At 36.8% G+C, this 22,323-nt stretch overlaps 1 protein-coding gene across 1 annotated transcript in view; it reads right to left on the bottom strand.

The window, feature by feature from the left end:
* The window catches only part of ME2 (malic enzyme 2), a 48,684-nt gene that overhangs the window by 11,942 nt on the left and 14,419 nt on the right, over positions 1-22,323 (bottom strand). Inside the window, exons 4-13 of the mRNA XM_074355479.1 lie at positions 18,691-18,840; positions 16,445-16,520; positions 14,892-15,053; positions 14,482-14,585; positions 12,099-12,208; positions 11,904-12,001; positions 11,491-11,604; positions 7,379-7,493; positions 5,268-5,410; positions 579-681 (exon numbers count right to left, since the gene is read on the bottom strand). Coding sequence (XP_074211580.1) covers positions 579-681; positions 5,268-5,410; positions 7,379-7,493; positions 11,491-11,604; positions 11,904-12,001; positions 12,099-12,208; positions 14,482-14,585; positions 14,892-15,053; positions 16,445-16,520; positions 18,691-18,840 — 1,175 coding nt within the window. The remainder of the gene's footprint in view (positions 1-578; positions 682-5,267; positions 5,411-7,378; positions 7,494-11,490; positions 11,605-11,903; positions 12,002-12,098; positions 12,209-14,481; positions 14,586-14,891; positions 15,054-16,444; positions 16,521-18,690; positions 18,841-22,323) is intronic.

The following is a 22,323-nucleotide window of genomic DNA, read 5'->3' as shown; positions in this document are numbered from 1 at the left end:
GCTAATAAAAAACTGTCTTAAATTGCTTGCGGAAGCTCTTTAACTATACTGTATAGAGATAAAGGTAACTACTAGGAAAACTAAAGGTACTAATGTAAATTGAGAGGTAGAGAGAGGAAGGGAGGTTCAGGAGGTATTTTTATTTCACAAGTTCACACATGCAGTCTGGAGTTGGAACGATGGAGATAAGGGGAAGTAAGTGTGCCAGTCATGACGGTAACCATCAGAAAAACTCAAAGGAAACCACAATGGTTACAGCTGATTAAGTGTGGTAAGCAGATACCAAGGGGAGACAAAGAGGGTTAAACAATTTTTTTAACATTCTGTTCCTTGTGCATTTGTATGAAACATGTACTACTTATTTCTAGCATAAAAACAAGTTTAATGAGCAATATGAATAAACAAGTTTCCAGGGGAAATAGAGCAAGTTGGTTTTGCTGAATTCTCTGGCTTTTCCTGTACATTCATTCCAAAATCCTGTAGTAAATACAGTGGTTCACTTAAATGCTAAAGAATCTCATAAGGAATTTTAATGTGATTAATGATTACTCTATAACATAAAGAATGACGGTATTTACCTGGAAATATATATACATTGTTTCCTTGACCTGGTGTAAAGACTTGCCCATCACTGAGTTTCACTGGCTCAAATGGACTGCCACTGGCAAACAAACACCTTCCCTGTTGACAAATGAAATAACCTCAATTTTGTTACTTTATGTGGACTAGAAAATTGAGATGAGTTCAAAAAAATTAAACCTTGTAGTAAAGTCGACCAATATATTATTTGCAAGCAGGCATAATTTACTATATAACATAATCCTTTCATTAACATCCTTATTAGACTGAGGATTGCTTTATGCATAGCATACATTCAAATAAAGTTGAAGAATGTCCATTAATAAGCTTTTTCAAATGTGACACTTCTATTTCCTTTAAAACTCTGAAAAATGGAGGTGGCCAAAAAATACTATCTCTCATAATAAAATTGCTATAAACATCTGTGAATGAGGGGAAAACATCAAAAATTAAATAAGCTGTCATTTACTGTACTTCAGCTGTTTTTGGCTCTGCACCAGGTACTTTATATGTGTTAACTCAGTTAATGTGGCCCACATAAAAGGCTTATGAGATTACCATTGTCTCAATTTAAATCAAGAAACTCAAGAAATTGACCCTTTGGACAATCTGAAGATCTACCATGTATAGTAATTATTGCTTTTCTAAGACATGCAATTTCAAAATGCTCTAAGGTTTAAGCGCAGAAGCAAGTCAGCTATGCTAGTGGTGGGCCCAGATGGCTATCCTGGACCCACAGCTCCAGACAGCTATAGCATTTTCTACAGCAGCTATTGCCATTCTCAACCTGTCCAAGCACAGCTTTACTTGTGACAAAAATTTTGCTTCTTTGAAGATTAAGGTTAGGTCATGGTTAATGCTATACATGTTACCACAATAATAATGTATATAATAATGCAGATTATTTGGGGGCCACCATAAATTTTAATAGATTTATAAAGTGGATTATACAGTGAAGCTCTTTATGGGAAAAATGCTATGTCCTCATGGCATCGGTAAATGTGGAGATTTAGAACAATCGTGGGCATCTTCTCTAGAATGGCAAGATTCAACAGAAATTCATTCCAGGCCATCTTTTTTTTCCTTCTTCTTCTTCCTTCATAATCAATCTATAGCTGTAAAGTAGCCAGATCTTAATGATAACATTCTGAAGTCCAACTTGGCCTATTCTTTATTCTATGAAGAACTTTCCATTAAAATATGAAAACTTTTTTTTTTAAAGTATTCTTCTCACGAAGCAGCATAGGGTGTTAGAGTTACATCAAGACATCCCTCCACCGAACACAAAAGGGGACTAAAAATTTAGAGGTAAGTATAGATACATACATTTATACCATTATTTTATGTAACACTAAAGGAAAAATTATGTAAAATTAAACTCTGACACAATGCTTTATCATTTTTAAGAGATAATAATTTCAAAGTTATAAAAATTGTGGGAAAAAACTGCAACTTAGAACTGATAAAATACAGTATGTCAAACTAATTTCCTTGGGGAATTTTTATTCATTCAAATAGTGTATATCTATTACAGAAATATTTATTCAAAAAATAAAATCCTTAAACATTTGAACAGTCTTCCACTGATACAGTGCTACTGCCCAAAACATTTAAATGTTTTATATTTTGGAAATGCCAAAGCCCATTATACACTGAGTGTATTTATCAAACAGTCATTATATAAGACTAAGATTTAACTTGGGGGGGCAATAACCACTAGTTTTCAGTAGTAAAGACTGGTTAATAGGATAAGCAATCAAGCTAAAAGTAAAACCATTCTTTGGTAAGAGGAAGGCAGTGTACTAAAGAGACTAATCTAAAAATATATATATATCTGTATGCTGACATTGTGGATGATTTCAAAAGAAAAGATTTCAATAATTATTAGAAGTTTCAGTAATTATTGTAACTGTTGGAAGCCAGTAATAAAGAGAATGTATTTTGGCTAACAGAGTAATGATACAGAATCGAAAGGAATTTTGAGAGAATATACGTGTCAAAATGAAATCTATAACAATAGAAAAAATAATGCTAAATACATCAAGAGCATGAATACTGAGTTCAGAAAGTTCAGGGGGAGAGTTCTGCTCTGGCAACAGTGTTCCAGTTGTCGTCTCACACCAGCTATCCCTCTGCTACCAATGAGAAAAATCGGATCAAATATATTAAAAAATATTAAATGCTATCAAGATAGGGAGAGCCTGGAGGTGGGAGATAGTCAAGATCCAAAAAAGAGGAAAGCAAGATATTCGAGCCCAGCATTTGAAGCTTTCCCCCTCAAGGTGAATGATCTCAAAAGCAAAATCTGTGGCTGAGAGCCAGAGCAGCAAAGCTACCAGGAGTCTCATGACGGCAGAGAAAAAGTAAAGTTCAGGGCCCACTAGGGGTGAGGGGCTGATAAATACTCCAGGGCTTCTGATTCATACCCAAGAGACAAGGTAAACTGTGGAAACAGACAAGGCCTTCCAGGGATGGCATCCTGATGAATTAAATGGGGAGCTACCCCAGACGAACAGCCTCTGGGAGGAAGGCAGATCCCCCCTGGAGGAAGGAAACTTCATCCCTAGCTTCAAATTATTGTTGTAATTCTTCATCCGCACTATCTAGCATTCTATAAGGAAGCAAAAAACAAGTAAAACTGGGCTTACAAAAAGACAAGAACTGGATAATCAAGAGGAAAGACAGACACAAAATAGAAATGGACTCACAAAGAGTGAGATATTTGTTATTATCAGACATTAATTATGATTCACATATTCAAGAAAGTAAATGATAAGATAGACAACTTTAGCAGGGAACTGCAAGCTATCCAAAAAAATCAAGTGTTTTAAAAATTATTGTTAAAATTGTGAGGTGTCATAATGATACTGTGATTATATTTTTAAAAGAATCTTTAACTTTTGAGAGGTAGACTGTAATATTCATAATAAAATGAGACAATGTCTGAGACTAGCTCCGAAGTCCAAAATGAGCAGGATGCAGAAGAAACAAGATAGGCAGTAAGTTGGTCACTTCTGAAGCAGGGTACTGGTACATGGAAGTCAATTATACTGTTCTTTCTGATTTTGTATATGCTTGAAATTTTCCATATTAAAAATTTTTTTAAATATAAAAACATTTATAAGATTTATTAATTATTCTCAAGGGCATGACCTAGCAATTATTACTGCTATATATCATTATGAACAAGCCTTTAAAAGTCACTTCCTAGAGCCACTTAAAGATCATTTGTAAGAACAATACAGAAAGTGATTGATTACATTGTGGAGATTCCAAATATATCCCCAAGGAACAGGAGGGGAAAAAAACAACTATCATAATGGTATATAAGCAATTACTTGCAACTGGGGTATAACCCAGTGGCACTGTCAAAGAATTCAAAATTTTGAACAATTCAGATGAAAGTAAAAATTTGTTCCAGACAGCTGTCAAATGCCTCAAAAGAAAAAACGGCCTCTCATGGTGAAGATACATTTAAAGAAGGTAAAAACAATTATTTCATGACAAGTGAGGGTGAGAAAGCAGTATTTATAAGTTGATTTTTTTATAATATGTGATTTTATGTCTATGTCACTAAATTAATAAATTATTATGAAAAGAATCAAAGAGAAATTCCACAAATGAAAAATGCAACAAAATTAAGAATCTAACAACAGATTAGCACAGCTAAAAAGAGAATATGAAAACTGGAAAATAAGTCCAAAGAAAATCACCAGAGTGAAACAGAGAGCAAACAGGATGGTACATATAGAAAATCATGTAAGAGGTATATGAGATGGTGAAAAAGACTGACACTCACATAATTAGAGTCCGACAAGAGAAGAGAGAGAATGTGTCCAAATTAGAGAGATTTCCAAAAGAGACCAAAAGGGAAAGAAAAAAGAAAAAAAAGACACTAAGCCACAGATTCAAGAGCTCTAAGATCCCCAGGTAGAATAAATACAAAGGAAACTGTACCTAGGTCTATAATAGTAAAATTGCTTAAAACTCAAGACAAAATGATGTGTGTCAGAAAGAAATCAGAAGTCAGAAAACAACAGAATGATATATCCAGATTGCTGAAATAAAGTATCTACCAACTTTTACTTCCATGCACAGTATGCACAGTAAAAACATAAATATCCTTCAAACTGAAGACAAAATAAGGAAATTAGCAAGAGAATCCATCAGACTCACACTTGAGGAAAGTTCTTCTGGTAGAAGAATATAATCCTCAACAGAAGCACAGACGTGCATGAAGGATGGAATGGCAATAGAAAATATTAAAATGTAGATACATCTAAATGAATAATTTTTGTTTAAAACAATAAAGTTTCTTGGGATTTAACATACAGAGACAATGAAGGGGAGGTTATTTAGCTCAGCAGTAGAGTGCACTGGTTCAATTCCCAGTACCTCTGTTTAAAAAAAAACTAAACAGATAAATAAACCTAAAATTACCTCCCCCTATTAAAAAAATTTTTTTAAATAAAATAGAGAATTAAAATGCACAATAGCACAAAGGCATGAGGATGCTGAAACGGATATATAAAGTAACTGCTTTCCAGAATCGATACAAGCAGTAATTTATATTAGAATTTGATGATCTACAGATGCACACTATCATCCCAGAGCAACCATGGAAAGACTGTATAACCAACAGGCTAATAGAGGCAAAACAACCAATTCATACTATTATTGACTAGTACCTCTGTAAGCGTATATGCTTCTTCAGCCGTGCACTCAGCCTTTGCTGTAGGGTTACTTAATGCAAATATTATAGGCCTTTCATTGATATCAGCCATGGCTTTGATTACATCAGGAGTGAAAAGTCGGCCAGCTCCTGCAACTCCTGTATTAAATAAGGGGGAAAAAAGGAGCTTCATTACAGGTTTCAGCTTCATTACAACATTCTCATCAACAGCATTTCTACAATAGATTTAACCTAACAAAGGCAAAGGTAAACGCCCATTGCAAAGATAAGGTTTTACACTGCTGAGATAACTCTGCAGGAACACAATCTTAAAATCTGAAAAGAAAAACAACAAAATGCTAACATTTTTCACTTAAATATTTATTGTCTACCGCAGACATAGTAAATTGTGGGAAGTAAAAAGAGTAATAAGACTACCTTGTCTCACAGGCACAAAGCTTCAGGTTTGCAAAATGAAATGGTAGTCCTAGGGACTGCACAACAATGTGGACGCACTTAACGCTCACTGCCTAACTGTACACTTACAAGCAGTTATGATGGAAAACTTTATGTTATGCATATTTTACCACAAATAAAAATTTTTTAAAGAAATTTAAAACTTGCATCTCAAATATTAAACTGTTAAAACTCTATGGTACTCATTATAAAATTAAAGAAGTTCAGGAGGGATAAAAGATCTTCTTGACTAAAGCAATCCACTTGCTTGATACAGTTCAGTTTAGTGATCTTTTATTAAGCTCCTACAATGTCTCAGACACTCTGTTAGGCCATTAGGATATAAAAAATGAGTATAATGCCGGCAGCTTATAGTTGAGAGAAAAGTCACAAAGTAAACAGAAAATCAGAAAACTTGTAACAGGGGCCAAGTATGCAGTGTATGGAAGCAGAGCATTAAGGAAGAAAAGTCAGTGGTGGGAATTTGGGGATGACCATGCAGTGCCTCAACTGAGTGTTTATTCAGTTCATCCAATAAGAAGACATTTTTGACTATTAAAATAATTTTTAATTCCATTTTACAAACTGGTATGCAATGAAGAAAAATACTGATCTGGAGACCAGTGTTTCAGTGCTTGCTCTGTCACTCCTAGCTAAATGAAATATTCACAGATCTTGCGCAAATTGCTTAACAGATCTGTGCTTGTTTTTCTCGTGTAAAAAAGGAATTTATAGAGTTTCCTCATGTGGAAGTACGTGTACATATTCTTAGGAATCCTAAGTTCTAAAAGAATTAAACATTTTTTTCTTTTTGTTTCCTTGACCCTCCAGGGACAGAGTCAATTGCCAAGTTCTTAGGTTTCCATAGTGAATTTTGAGAGAAATAGGTTGGACGATCTTTAAGATTATTTCTCACTCTTAAAAAATGGTGAGTTGTAATCAGTGAAGAAGCTAATACAAACGTCTTTTTCCTGACCTTAGAAGTTTACTGTTACAGTAAGTTTACTATTTAACATTCCCTAGGGCTCCTCCAAGAAATAGGCAAAATTACAAGAAAAATTAGATTCAAATCTTACAGCTACAAAGGAAATGAAATAGTACCTCTTTTAAAGACTTTTACAATTTCTGCTGTGAACTTAATGCCAAGTTGCATAGTCTAACGTCAGCTATGCAATGCCTGACTCTTGAAACATATCAAAAGCTTTCAGCTTTGTTGCCAATGAAAATCTTTGAATCTGCATAGGATTTTCTTGGTACAGTCTGTCCAATAACCTTGGTCTTTTTCAGGTTTTGAGCCCACCAGTCAAACCAACTCTAAAAGCAAAGCATGACCAATCACACAGCTTCCAGAAGTTAAAAGTACAAGCAACATCCGTTAACAGGACTTTACACACTGTACCTAAAAGCTATCACATACAACACAGGGAATATAGCCAAGATTTTACAATAACTGTAAATGGAGTATAACTTTTAAAAATTATGGATCACTATACTGTACACCTGTGACATATATAATATTGTACATCAACTATATGACAATTAAAAAAAGCCATCACAGAAAACATCCTATATGCTGAAAGCTAGGTAAAATCTGTCATTTCGTTTTTAGTAATCCTGCATGGAAGTTATGACTGGCAATGCACAGGTAAGTAATGGAGCAACTTTACTTACCAATTATAGCTGAAGGCTTCAGTATATTTACTGCATCTTCAAAAGTATCAGGTATGCTCTCTGGGGCTAAGTGAGCAAATGGTTCCTGATGACTGTCTATTTTAGCTTTCCGTCCCTGAATTTTTAGATAAAATACAGGTTTTTAGTAAATGCTTATGAGGAATAATTGAAAAGATGTCACTATAAGCCACATATTGTTTCTATAATAGGAGTGTCTTTTTGTTTTCATTTACTTTTCTCTTCAACCCATGTTTTCCAATTCTATCTTCATATTGCACATAAACCCAAATATAAAACACAAATCAAGTCAAATCCCATTATAACCAGAAACTTTCTAGTCCCTCTCAAAACTCATTTATGCTGTGAAGTCCTCCTAATTCAAATATGGTACAAAGGCCTAGAATCCCTAACCTGGGCTAGATGTATTTTGGAATTCAAAATTTATTTTAGAAATGTATTATGATAATATCAAAAGTACCCTCCCAATGGGCACTCCACAACTGAACAAACCTTAGGAAGAGTCATACTAAATACAGAAGGTGAACATTAAAATATCCTCTTTAATTTTGCTGATAAGCTCAGGTCTGTCGGATTTGTTACCAAATGAATTTCAGGAAACTCTGGGATTTCAGAGCTTTCAGGATTTAAGAGTTACAGATAGAAATCATGGACTTACACTACCAAGAGTTCAGAAACAAGAGGAAAGAGGAATTCTGGTTCAAGATAGCTTAATGAAGGAACACACCTGTACTCCTCAAATCCCAGGTCAAAAACTTTAAAACTTAAACCCTTAGTAGTGTCGCAAGAGCAGGAGCGAACGGTACCACTGACATACTAGAACAATGAAGAATTTCTCAACAACTTAAAAAACAGACCAAAACAAAACAAAACAAAAAAACAACAAAACAACAACAACAAAAAAAACCAGACTAAAACATGCTGATGCAAAAACCAACCAGACTTAGAAACCCATAACCTTATTTTGGCAAAAAAGACCACCTCCCCTGCAGAGGTAACTTTTTTCATCAGAACTCCAGAATAACCCCAGGTCAGAACCAGCAGGGGCTGGGAAGGGCAGCACACATCACTTGGCTGGAAAGTTAATTACAAGACTGAAATACAGGCTCAGCAGATCAGGTTCTCAAAACACTGGCTTCATATGCTTGCTCCCAGGAAGACCACAGCTCTCCCGTGACAGTTTCAATAGGAAACTCTCAAAGTCTCAATGAGGAGTTCATTGTTTTGGGTCCACAGGAGAGATAGGAAGCTTAAAACTCATCCTAAAAGGAAAATATACCCTGAACTTACAGATGAACAGGGATTCTTACTTGTATTCAAGACTGGACTTGTTCAAATATGATAAATAATCACGAAACATTTGTGAAAACCAACATCACAAAAAGAAGCACCAAACTAACCGTGTACTAGTAAAAATATATATCCCCCCATAGCCTTCCAAGTATAATGTCTTATAATCCTTGCATCTTATATACAAGCAAGTATGGCAGTTACAGCTTTGGAAGGCAGCACAGTTGAAGGATTAAGAGCAGAGGCCTCACCAATTCTCCTTCTAGGTTTATACCCAAGCGAAATGAGAGCAGAGACTTAAACAGATATTGCAGATCAGTGTTCACAGAAGCATTATTCACAATCCCCAAAAGGTGAAAGCAACCCAAATGTCCAGCAACTGATAAGCAAAATGTGATATATCATACACACAATGGAATATTATTCATCCTTATAAAGGGACACATACTACCACATCGACAATCTTGAAAATATTACACAAGGTGACATAAGCCAGAAACAAAAGGACAAATATTGTATGACTCCACTTAGATGAGGTACCTGGAATAGGCGAATTCATAGAGTCAGAAAACAGAACTGAGGTTACCAGGGGCTGGGGGAAGAGGGAACTGGGGAGTTACTGTTTAATGAGCACAGAGTTTCTGTTTGGGATGATGAGATGGTTCTGGAAATAGACAGTGATGATGGTTGCACAACTATGTGAATGTGATTAATGCCATGGAACTTACACTTAAAAATGGTTAAAATGGCAAATTTTATGTATACTTTACCATAATTTTTTTAAAAAGCTTTCATCTGAAAAACAAAACAAAGGGGGAGGGTGTGGCTCGGTGGTAGAGTGCATGCCTAACGTGCATAAGGTCCTGGGCTCAATCCCCAGTACCTCCATCAAAGATGAAAAACAAAACAAAACAAAGAGCACAGGCTTCACAGTCAGGCACTTGGGTGTGAATCCTACTTCCGTTGCCTATAAGCTAATGACCTTGGGAAAATGATCTGACCTTTTAAAACTTCAGTTTCCTCACTTGTAAAATTTCACAGGATTTTTGATAAGATTAAATGAGATAATATCTGCAAAGCCTTTTTTTAAACTGAAGTATAGTTAATTTACAATGTTGTGTTAATTTCAGGTGTACAGCAAGGTGATTCAGTTATACATCTCTCTATTCTTTCTCAGATTCTTTTCCATTATGGGTTATTACAAGATACTGAATATAGTTCCCTGTCCTATACAGTAGGTCCCTGTTTTTTATCTATTTTATACATATAGTGGTGTGTATATGTTAATCCCAAGCTCCTAATTTATCTCCCCCTCCCTTTCCCCCTCTGGTAACCATAAGTTTGTCTTCTCTATCTGTGACTCTATTTCTGTTTTGTAACAAAGTTCATTTGTATCATTTTTTTTTTAGATTCCATATAAGTGATATCATATGATAATTGTCTTTCTCTGTCTGATCGATTTCTTTTAGTATGATAACCTCTAGGTCCATCCATGTTGCTGCAAATGGCATTATTTCATCCTTTTCATGGCTGAGTAGTATTCCACTGCATATATATACCACATCCTCTTTATCCATATTTTGATGGACAAGGTTGCTTACATGTCTTGGCTATTATAAATGGTGCTGCTATGAATACTGAGGTGCATGTATTTTCTCAAATTAGTTCTCTCTGGATATATGCCCAGGAGTGGGATTGCAGGAACATATGGTAACTCTCTTTTTAGTTTTTTAAGCAACTTCCATACTGTCCTCCATAGAGGCTGCACCAATTTACATTGCTAGGAGGATTCCTTTTTCTCCACATCCTATAATACCTGTAAAGTCTTATCACCATGTCTGCTACATTTTAAACTACTTTTAAAAATTATGTTTAAGCATTCAAGACTTTTCACTCACATACTTCTTCATTTTTTTTTTTTTGTACTAATACAACACTGGGACTAATTAAGAAGAAAAGATTTCAGAACTGGACATAAACTTGCTCCAAAAGATGTAAATGACAAGTATTGCTATATCAATATACATGACAAAAATACAACAGGGCTGTGTACTGAATAGGTTCAAACATGAAACAGTTTACCTATATTTTGGTGTGTTACACAGTATAAGATATAAGGTATTTCTTAAGCTACCAAAAATAGCAATCAATGCTAGAAGGCAGGCAGGTCCAAAGGATACAGATTGATCTGGGATAGAAGCTCTTTATTATCCATGAATTGACTTTAGCAATGTGTGCCTTTTTTTCTGGGGAAACTGTCCAAAGAGTTCTATTAGATTGCTACAGGGGATTATGATCTCCAAAGGGTTAAAGAATTTCTGCTCAAATATCAGATGTCCTGCTAACAATTAGAAACTTCGAGTTCCCATTAAAAACCACTGGGCTTTAAAAGGGTCAAGAGTCAGAGAACAAAGCAAGAAAGAACAAGTCTGGTGCCAATATAGAGACTATGACTAGAATGTGAAACAAGGCTGTTTATAAATGACAAAAGTTTGAGACTGGAGGATTTCTGTTGAGAACACTAGAAAGGTCCCCAAATCATACAATTTGGATAGTCCAGTGAGATACAAGATCTTAAGAAGTGATAATATTAGAAAAAAAAAAACCTAAAAATATCATTATAAACACATTCTTCTGCTTCTCTAAGTTTTAAATACCTTACCTTGAGGGAGGGTATAGCTCAGTGGTGCGGCACATGCTTAGCATGCATGAGGTTCTGGGTTCAATCCCTAGTACCCCTGTTAAAAATCAAATAAATAAATGAACCTAATCTCCCCCCCCCAAAAAAATTTAAAATACTTTACCTTAAATAATAAACCAAACTTGTCAACCATCCAAATTTTCTTTTGTGCCTCTTCTTCTGAGAGGCCATTTTCTACCATAGCCATAACTATAAGATTTGCAATTCCAAGTGCAGCCTGTCCAACAGAACATACATTTAAAAAACAAAGACTACAGTATGATGCAATGCTAAGTTACTTCATTTATGACTATTATATGCTATGAGGAACACTGGGTCTATTCTTCCCTTACAAACCACACAAAACACGATTCTTTGTGATATTCTTTCCAAACATACTTTAAATTATCTACTTCACAACTGAGATCTTGAATTTAATACCCTCTATCCCAACCAAATTATAAGTTCATTACACCTCATTTTCCAATTCTAAAGGAGAGTGTTGGTTTTAAATCCTAAAAGCTTATAGAAACTTACCTCTCCTGCTCCAAGAAATAAGATTTTGTGTTCTGAGATCGATTTACCAATAACTTTTTGTGCTGCAAGCAGACCTGCTAGGGCTACTGCAGCTGTTCCTATAAGAAAAATAAAAAATTTTAAAGTAAAAAAGTGGGTATATTAAAAATAATTTAAAGTAGGAATAAAAAATCTAAGGTTTTCTTTTTGCTTTACCTTGAATATCATCATTGAAGGTACAATATTTTTCTCGGTATTTTCTCAAGAACCTGAATGCATTATGATTTCCGAAGTCTTCAAACTGAATAAGTGTGTTCTGTCCATATCTAAAAACAGCAAAACCCATAATCGTTTCAAACAGCTTTCCTGTCTAATACTCCTTATGATCACATTGAAAAACAATGTACTATGTTAGTTCATTTAAGGACATCTGGCAATTTTCAGAGTCTGTGAAAGCCTAGACTCAAAATGTAGAAATCAATTACTCATTCAGAAAAATTTACGGGATGCTTAAAATGAATGTGGCACCTTGATGGACCTATGGGATATTAATCTACAACTATCTCCAAGTGTCTAGGAGGGTGCCCAGCACATATAAGCACAAAATAACTTCCTAAAAAGGAAGAGATTTTTGTCTGAGTCTCAAAAAGTATGTATTTTATATGTGTATTTTCATTACATTCACAGTTAAACTGTAACACAGGAAACCATACATTAAATAACAGGTTAAAAACTAATTGCTGTGTGAGTTCACTGGCACTGAGAAAAAGATATCAATCATCTGGGCAAGGTGAAGTTAAGGGGAGACTTGAAAGGAGATGGAACTTAACTTGGGCCCTAAAAGAACAACAAAAAGTGAAAGCAGGACAAAGAAAAACAAGATTTATTTTACTGACCTTGAATTTTCAACAGTCTAGCTATTTATCTCAGGGCTTATATGAAAGGATAAAGGAAAAGGTAGTTTAGGTAGGTTGAAGCCAGACAAGGGGGGATCTTGACGGAAAAATCTGGGAATGGGGACTTTCTGTATCCGATGTAAAATCACTGAAGCCTTTAGAGAAGGAAAGACTTCATCTAAGACTCCCTCTATGAAGGATAAGCCTGTCAGTGATGTGTAGCACCTACCAGCATGAGGAGAGATGGGAAAGACAAGAGAAACAGCAATGAAGCTACTACGAGCGAGGACAAGAAGATCTGAAGCAGAAGCCACAGGAAGTAAAAGGGACAATTAGGCGAAATTAGAATGAAGGAAGAGAACTTGATGAGGACCTCCTGGAAAGTAAGGGAAATGTTGCTAAAATGCCAAGGCAGCCTGGATGACTAAGAAGATACTACCTGATTGTCCAAGGGAGGCAAATTAGGAGAAGGGGAGGAGACAGCAATTTCTGGGACGATGAAAAGTTTAGTTTTAGATACATCAACGTTGACTCTGAAAAGGAGTTGATTTTTTACAAACTTCCAAGTACTAGTAATCTAAAAGGTAGGGCAGAGCTAGATCACAAAAAGAGTTTGGACTTCACCCTATGGCAATAGAAAACTGCTGATAGATTTCAAGCAAAAGAATGATAAAATGAAGTGCATGTTTTAAAAAGGCTTATCTGGTTGTGCGGAGGATATGGAATGGTGGGGAGAGAAACTGGAGGAAGGTTCTGAAGAATCCAAGAGAGATAAGGATGTGCAGAAAGCCTGTGGCAATGCAAAAGAGAAGATATATTTCTGAGGCATTTAAGGGGCAGTACCAAACTGGATGTGAGGGATGAATGACACTATATGGGGTTGATGGAGGAGGAGGAAGAATCAAAGATTAAACCAAAATCAAAGGTTTGGCAATAGGGTTCATGTTAATGGCCATTAATAGAGGCTGGATATACAGAAGACAGGCAGTTTAGAAAGGGAAGAGTTGTTTTGGACATGAATAAGAAGGAGCAACAAAATGTCGAGTGGAGGATTCAGCTGTTGGAATTGTAAGCCTCACTGGCGGTCGGGGGGACTACAGAGATGGGTTTTCATGGAGTCACATGCATAAAGGTTATAGCTTACATGACTCAAAGAGAAGAGAACTATGTACTTATCCACATTTAATAGAAAAGAGCAAGAAGCAGCAGTGGAGATGGCGAAGGAAAGAAAATCAGTGGGACAAAGACCAAGTTAGGAGAGCCTTGCAGTGGTCTCAAAGAGAGAATTTCAAGGATGGGGAAGTGGTAAACCTGGTCAGATGCTGCAGAGAGGAGGAGAGAGAAGACCACATGGCCAGCAAATTTAACATATGAAAGCTGCACGAGAACTTCTCTGGAATGGTGGAGGGAGCCTGGATGCCAAGGGCTGAAAGAACTACAGTGAGGGTAATTTAGGAGCAGTGTGTGAAGACTTCAAGATTTCAGGGTGCTCAAGATGTCAGATAACTCAGGAAAGCAAGGCAGGGCATAAAGGGTATCATCACGTCTCAGCACATCTCATCAGGCAGGAAGGAACCAAAGTTCTCAAACATTTAATCTCCTTCTATCTTTATCGTCACAGGAGACAAAGGAAAGCAAAACTGTGGTTCTTTTGTTTTTTAATCAAAGATGCTTTCATATATTAAAACATTAAAAAAAAATACCTGTCAGTAATGGCCTTCATAAATTCATCAATTAGATCATCATAACGTTGTGATCGATCTCGTTTCTGATATAAGCCCATGTAAAATGGATCTTTTAAGAGTGCCTATAAAACAGACCAAACGTAAAAATAAAAGTATTTTGTTACATAACCAGTTTAAATATATTCTATGAATCAAAAATTGTTAAATAAAAATATTACTAATTTTTTAAACTAATTCTTCAAAAAACTTTTAATAAATAGGTTTAATTTACTATTTGTATAAATAGTAAAAGGAGTTTAAGACAAAGGCTAATATCTAATCACAGAATTTTCTCTTCTTATATTATCTTCAAAAGAAGAATGTGATAAAGCTTTTTTTTTTTTTTTACTATGGGAGAAGGATCAAAGGGGGGAAATGATTTTACTCACTGGATTATCAGTTCCTACATCAATACACACAGGCAGGCATCTATCAGGCCGTATTCCCGCACAAGCTGTGTACAAACAAAGTTTTCCTACTGGAATTCCCATTCCATAGACACCCAGATCTCCAAGACCCAGAATTCTCTCTCCATCAGTCACCACAACAGCCTTAATCACAAAAGATATATAAATTAAAGGTTGTCCAAAATGGAGCACTAAAGAAAAGCATTTTTAAAAAGACTGTCTTCACCACAAAATAGCACGTATTATATTATTCCATTCACATGAATACGTAAATCTACAGAGAAAGAAAGTAAATTAGTGGTTAACTAGGGCTGGGGGAGGGGGTGTGACTACTAATGCATACAGGGTTTTGGGGGGGAATGGGGGGGCCATGATGAAAATGTTCTAAATTATGATGGTTGCACAACTCCGTGAATATACTATAAATGGCTGAAATTACATTTTAAGCAGGTGAACTGCATTGTATGTGAATTTTATCTCAGAAAAGCTACTATTAAAAACAAAACAAAAGAATACAAAAATAAGATTCTCTTCACATATTTTCAGTCTCACTTTTAAAAACAAAATTGTTTCTTAACTAACTTTCAAAGTAAACCAACCAAGCACACTTAAGATTCTAGCATTTCTAGAATCTAGATTTAAAAAGGAGAAGTAACTCGATTTGAATTTCCTCTGTGTTCAGTTTCGGAACAGAATGCTTCCGACTGAATATGTTCACCATGACTGAATAGGGGAGAGGTGAACACCCTTCTAACAGAGGTTAACCATAAGAGAAAATGAAAGAGTTTAGAAATAATATGCTACTCCAACAGTATCTGAAGCCAAGCAAGAAAAACCTTAGCAATGGTGAAAAAAAAATCTAGAATAAAAAATACACCTACCTACAAGGTTTTAAGAGGATACTGTGAGTTTAATTTTACGACCAAATTTTCTCTAGATTAGAACTAATAATTCACCAAAAGTCATTTTGGTGAGTATGATACATAATAAAGGCAAGAAAGACTACTGCCTGTAATAAACACTAAAGCCTACCAAAAGATCTTAAGCCATTAGTTTTTATTCTATGAAAGACAGCCAGATTGACAAATGTTTATATTTGCTAAATTTGAAACGCTAAGCGTTTTATATTTGCTTAAGGATCTGAATCTACCTTGGATTTATAAGAAAAGCAGCATAATGAATCCTCCCCATCACCCACCAGAATAAAAGTTCTTCTGGCATTTTAATGTATTTCCTTTACCTAGAATACTACTAGTTGACACAGAAAAGAAATATAGAGAAGGCAGGACACACCAGTGGTACTGAAGTGAGCAGGCTCACCTTACCAGCTCCATTTCTTTCCCAGGCCAAACTCTGCACCAATAACCCATTTTGTAATTATTAGTATCATGATTTACTCAGAGCACTAAATCTGCATGTATGTAAGTGCGAAATAAATCAGAGCAACAAAGAAAAAAACCATTCTTGAAATTTAGAGTTAACTTACATAGAAAGAAAAAAAAAACATTGTGAAAGGAAGGTTGTGCTATTAGTACCTTAACATGATTTTCTGGCCAGTTATCCACAATTGATCTAACATGACCTCTGTCTGAGATTGAAATAAATAATCCCCTGCAACAGAACAAAAACACCTTTGCATTTCACAACAGTTTTTTTGTTTTTTTCCGAAGTTTTTGTTCATAGTTGGAATATTTAGATATTTTAATGAAACATCAAGACACAGTGTAATTTCCACGCAGATTTAGCTAAGTCACACTGGTTTATTTTCAAATATTTTCAACCACTTCAAACTGAATTAATTGCATTGCTCACAGAGTAGCTGCAACAAAGATTTTTATTAAATGATGTGATCATTTTATCCAAGAAGAAATGTATTCACACTTCTTGTTCAAATAAACTCAATGCACCTCCAGTAAAAAGCAATATAAAGATAAACCACCAATGCTGGAGAGCATGCTAAGGCTAAGTAGACTGTTAAAACTCACTGAAACTGAAAAATTGAAATCTGAAGGAGCAGGAGGCGAGAGAAGAAAACTATAGTAATTTTACATAACAGATATACTCCTGAAGCATTAGGAAAATGTGAAAAGTTATTTTAAGCACAGTATATTGTTATCCAATTGAGGTAAGTAATCCAGATTTCAAAAAAGGAAGAAAGGAAGGAAGGGAGAGAGAAAAGAGAAACAGAGGTTCTAGAAGGCAGGTCAGATAGAGATGAGGGCCAACAGGCACCCAGGGCCTTCACACTGATTCTTATACTTAATTTTCTCATTGGTATCTTAACTTTGGCATTACTCTTCTAAATCAGTTTAAACAGTTTATCAACCAGAGTTGTGTATCAGAATCCGATGAGCTTTTAAAAAATGCCAGGGTCCTACCCCCAGAGATTCTGATTTAACCAGCCTAAAGCTTGGATCAATTAACCAACCAAGACTTACTGACCATCCTCTACATAAAAACACAAAACAAAAAACCACTGCATAAAAGATACACAGCATCTGCCCTCACCCAAATGCTCTTTATGTTTCATGTGCGTTCTCAACTCGGTGCACATCAGAATCACAGCAGGAGCTTTTATGAAACAGCACCACCTGGGCCCAAGTCTGGTCTAGGAGTCAAAATCTCTGTGGCTGGGGCCCAGGCATCAGTGTCTTTTTGTTTCCCTTTGTCCTTTAGTCTAGATTGAGAAACACTATTCTGAGTGAAAAAGAAACTACAAAACAGCTAGACAGCTGGGTTAAGTCGCAGAAATGTTTAGCCACATTAACTGATGGCAGCACACAGGGCAGAACAATGTTCTCAAAGTGTCTTCCAGGGAATACCTGCAACACCATCACCGACGGTGTTCATTAAAATCCGGACCTCCACACCTTTCTCTTTTTCATCAGAATCTTGGGAACAGGAAGGAGAGGAAAGTTGGCAAGGATCAACATTTTAAGTAAGTTCCACAGATGTTTCATATGCACATTACAGTTTGAAAGCCACTAGACTAGATGGGAGGAGACTGAAGATAAATGCTACCGCACGGTGTTGGAATTTCTACGTTTGTATCAGTACGTAAGCAGGACATAGGAAAGATATGAGAATTGTGGAAAATGATAACAGGTTAGAGGAACCAGACAAGAGAACTCAAACTCAGTAAAAATAGCATTTCTATAACACTTATAAGTTTACAAAGAACCATCACATCAGTTTCCTCATCGGACCTTCTCGGCAGATCTTTGAAAGGTACCGGTATCCCTACTTTATGATAAACAGATTCAGAGGGATCAAGTTAACCTATTCAAAGACTTGAGTCAATGTTCATCCCAGTACCCTTTCCACTTAAAATATCTAGAGGTGCTAGAACTACTTGAAATTAAAATTTGTGAAAGTTCATAAAAAAAGAACAAACAAAAGAAACTAAAGCTGATAAAAAATGAGAATCAATCTCTTAATTGGCCAGATTGTCAAAAACGTTTATGACTATTTTGGAGAACATGCCACCAGAATTAAGAATACCTCTTTTTAATTTCTGGTATCAAAATGCACAATTCCTCTAACAATCATAATAATTTAAATAAGGTTAGGAATAAATGATGCTATTTCCACAAAATAAAAGATATGAACATGTTAGCTTTTTATTAATCCCTTTTCATCCAAATTAAGCTTTTGCGTGAGGTGGGAAATGTGGTTGAGATAAGACTGCAGCACATAAAACAGAAATGTAATGGGTGTTACGGAGTGATGTTTCTCTTACACTATAGTCATTTGCAAATATATTTTTTAAAATAAGCCTTACTTAGGTCTTCTAAAGATGTGTCCATACTGGGTGCAGGCAAGACCCACTGTTGGTGTATATACAATGGGCATCAGACTTTCGATGTCATCTTGCAGTACTCTGTAAAACAGCTTCTCATTTCTTTCCTGTATTCCCATCAGATAGATGTATCTGAAATTAAGCACAGAAAATAATGTCTACATCAGCCAGCATTACACAAGATTTTGGCCTTTGAAATTAAATCTAACCATCTAAAATTAGGACTCCCTCCCGCTTGAAAACAAAACCCTAAATTATCATTATGTAACATCCAGGACTAAAACTTAACAAAAATAAAAATGTGTTTAAATGGCAGATGATGAATAGAATAATAACAGAAGCAACAGTTAACATTCATTGAGCCCTTACTGGGAGGTCAGGCTCTGTACCAGGCACCGGAAATGCAAAAACTACCATGAGGCCCCCACCTTAAAGGAGCTAATCTTCAAGGTGACTGACAAGTAAGGAAACAAAATAAAGTGGTATTCGTTCAAATATTTACTAAATACTAACTACGTGCCAGGCACTATTCTGAACTCTGGGGATGCAAGAAATGACCTCTGTCCTCATGGAGTTTGTAACATGGGAGGCTTACAGGCATTATAAGGTCTGTATGGAGCACAACAGTAGCACATAGGAGGCAATATTCAATTCATACAAATATACAAATAACAGCTTTTAAAGAATAAAGTTTAGAAAACAGGGAAATGTTGGCTTGAAAAACCAGCAATCATCTTGAATAAAATATGCCTAAAACAGACTCACTGTCTTTCCCCCGCCCTTGTTTCTCCTCCTGCTACCACTTGACCAAATGGAAATTGCAGGGTCCACTCCTGATTTCTTCCTCTCCCACCCGCCCCCACCCCAATCTAATAAGTCAGCAAGTCCTACAGGATGTACCTGCTAAATAGCCTTCAAACATCTGTTTCCTCCCTCCATCCCCACCCAGTCCAAGCCACCATCATTTCTCCACCTGAGCTACCTAAAGAACTTTCTAACTAGTCTTTATACACACGATTTTGCTCTTTTGCTCCAATCTAGTCTTCTCTTTAAAACATATCTATTTCTCTTCTCCTTGAATGGCTTCCAAACACCAGTTTAAGAGGCTCAAGCTTCTGCAGTAGTTAACTAGACCCTTGCCTACTCTCCAGCCTCAGCTTCATACTGAACTTACTCCAGTTCCTCAAATGCACCGTATCTCTTACCTTGGAGTCGCTACTTAGGGCGATGCACCCTTTGCCTAGAACAGCCTAGAACAGGCATGGTCCTATACTCACGCTCTTCGAATGCAGCTCAGGTGGCACACTCTCTGGGGTCCTTTTCTGCCCACTCTCCTCCCCTCCGCCATCAGACATATATACACGTTAGATTTTCCCGTCTTCAGGGCCCATAATACCCGACTCCCTCTTCTGTAACTCTCACTCCACTTCTTGACTTTCCGTCTTTCTTCCATGGTAACATGACTTAGCGACTATCACATTGTATACTTCTATGTTTCCAAGAACTAGCAAAGTACATGGAATTTAGCTGGCGTGCATACATGTGGTGAATAAATGAGAAGTGATTCCATCTAGAAGAGGAATAATATTTTCTATATAGTTACCATGATCAGAAATAATATCAACAGGAAGAAATTAAAGGGAAGGCGATTTTGCCTCAGTCTAGGAAGAAAACTAACAGTTGGGTTAAGACTTAATAGCTTTGAGAAGTAGATAGCAGAATGTTAAGAACGGATGACCTATCAGGCACGTGAGAGGGAAGCTGTGCGATTCCTGGACTCCCTCACATCATCAATTACACCTTCATTTCACCTTGGTCACTCTTCTGAGTGCCTCACATTGGGCCTTGCTGTCCTCACCCAGGATTCTGACAGCTCAGATATTCTGAATGCCATTATTTCACAGCTGATCACAATCCTCTACCCTTTGGCTAGCTCTACCACCACTCGATGCTCTTCAGATCTCTAGGTCCTTGAAGGCTTCCTTTTCTCCCATTCTATTAGCATCCTTCTGGCTCCTCTTCTTTCCCCTTTCTGGGTCCCATGATCAAGTCTCTCACTCTGAACAAATCTCTCACCATCATTACCACTTAGGAAGCTTCATATATCCTTACCACTGCACTGCCCTTCCACCGTGTCTGCCTTTCCCCTCTGTGAACTTCCTGAAGGCAAGGGCTGCAAGTTTTCATTTTTGCAGTTCCAGAGCTTACAACGACACCTGGCACATAACAGCCAAGAATGAACATTAGCTGAATGAACTGACGTAGCATCTTTGTCAGCCCAGCAAACCCCAAATCTGAATCAGTGTTACATTTTACCTTTCCTGTGGAAAAGCAGCACTGCTGAGCAGAGTGGCATCAATACAAACAAGATTAAGCCACTAAGCCTTCAGGAACTACTCTCGGCCCTTTAACCTGTCCTTGTTCACCTTATGGCTAAGTGGCTCTTCTAAGCATCCCTCACTCTCCTCTACCAACTGTGTTCAACCTTGGCCCTTCTAAATCTTAGCCAAGGCCTCTACATTCTAGATCATAAAGAACATCAGGGTCTTCAGGTGGACTTCTGTGACATCACACAACCTCCACTCCATCACCTGTACACTTTATCCTTATTTATACATATATTTCTCTTCTTTGCTCTCACCTCAGAGAATGAGCTGTTTCTTTCTTTTCTTGTTCACAGCCAGCCTCTTTACCTCTGCACTTGACCCTATGCCCTCTTCCTTCCTCTGGGGCCTTCTTCTATCAATCATCCTTTCTCCTGGGGAAATTCCTCACAGCTATGAGTGTGCTCAATCTCCGTGCAGCCCGGATTACCCCCCTTAAACCCAAGTCCTGCTTTACTTATTGCTCAGTGTCTTCCCTCCCCCTCTTACCTAAACTTCTTGAAAGTGTGTATTTCCTTCCCCTCGTTTCTCAATCTATTGCGATCTCCCTTTTGCCCCATCATGTCAAAGAAACCACTCTCCCTAGTCACCAATATCCAATAACCTCCTATATTTTACAAACCCAATAAATATTTTTAATCCTGTTGTCAGATTGATCCCTCTACCCAGAATACCTTGCCCTTCTTTCTCATTCTGCCTGCTCCCTGTAACATATTGTTTCAAATTCAGCTCAGGCATCACTTCCTCCAGGAAGTGACTCTCCCCGCACTGAGCCAGGCGCCCTTCTTCCTACTTTCAGAATGTACTCTGCATATCCCTTCTTCTCACTGTCCTGCACACTGCAGTACAGAGTACCATGACAGTCACAGGTTAACTATCTACTGATGAGCTCCTAAAGGCATGTGGTGTGTTACTGGGGTGGCCATACATTCTTGTTTGCCTAGGACAGTTTCAGTTACTCCTTTTTCACTCCCCAAAGTGTCCTGGATTGGATGATATATTACATGGTCACCACCTCTTACCCACTGTATATCCTCAGTGGCCAGTACAACGGCACACACAAAGTAGGCGGTCAATAAAAGTTGCTGAACAGAATGGGTGCAAATGAGATGATAGCCTCTGCTTCTAACATTCTATTAAAACCTGAAATGCTGTGATTTTAAATAGACACAAAATTGATTTCTGCTAAAGTTTACAATAGTGAAAACAAGAGAAGTATTCACTGAAGTGA

The sequence above is a fragment of the Camelus bactrianus genome, chromosome 30 (assembly GCF_048773025.1).
Source record: "Camelus bactrianus isolate YW-2024 breed Bactrian camel chromosome 30, ASM4877302v1, whole genome shotgun sequence".
Classification (NCBI taxonomy): Eukaryota; Metazoa; Chordata; class Mammalia; order Artiodactyla; family Camelidae; genus Camelus; species Camelus bactrianus.
The sequence above is the reverse complement of the archived record's forward strand: the minus strand, read 5'-3'. Positions and strand labels throughout refer to the sequence as shown.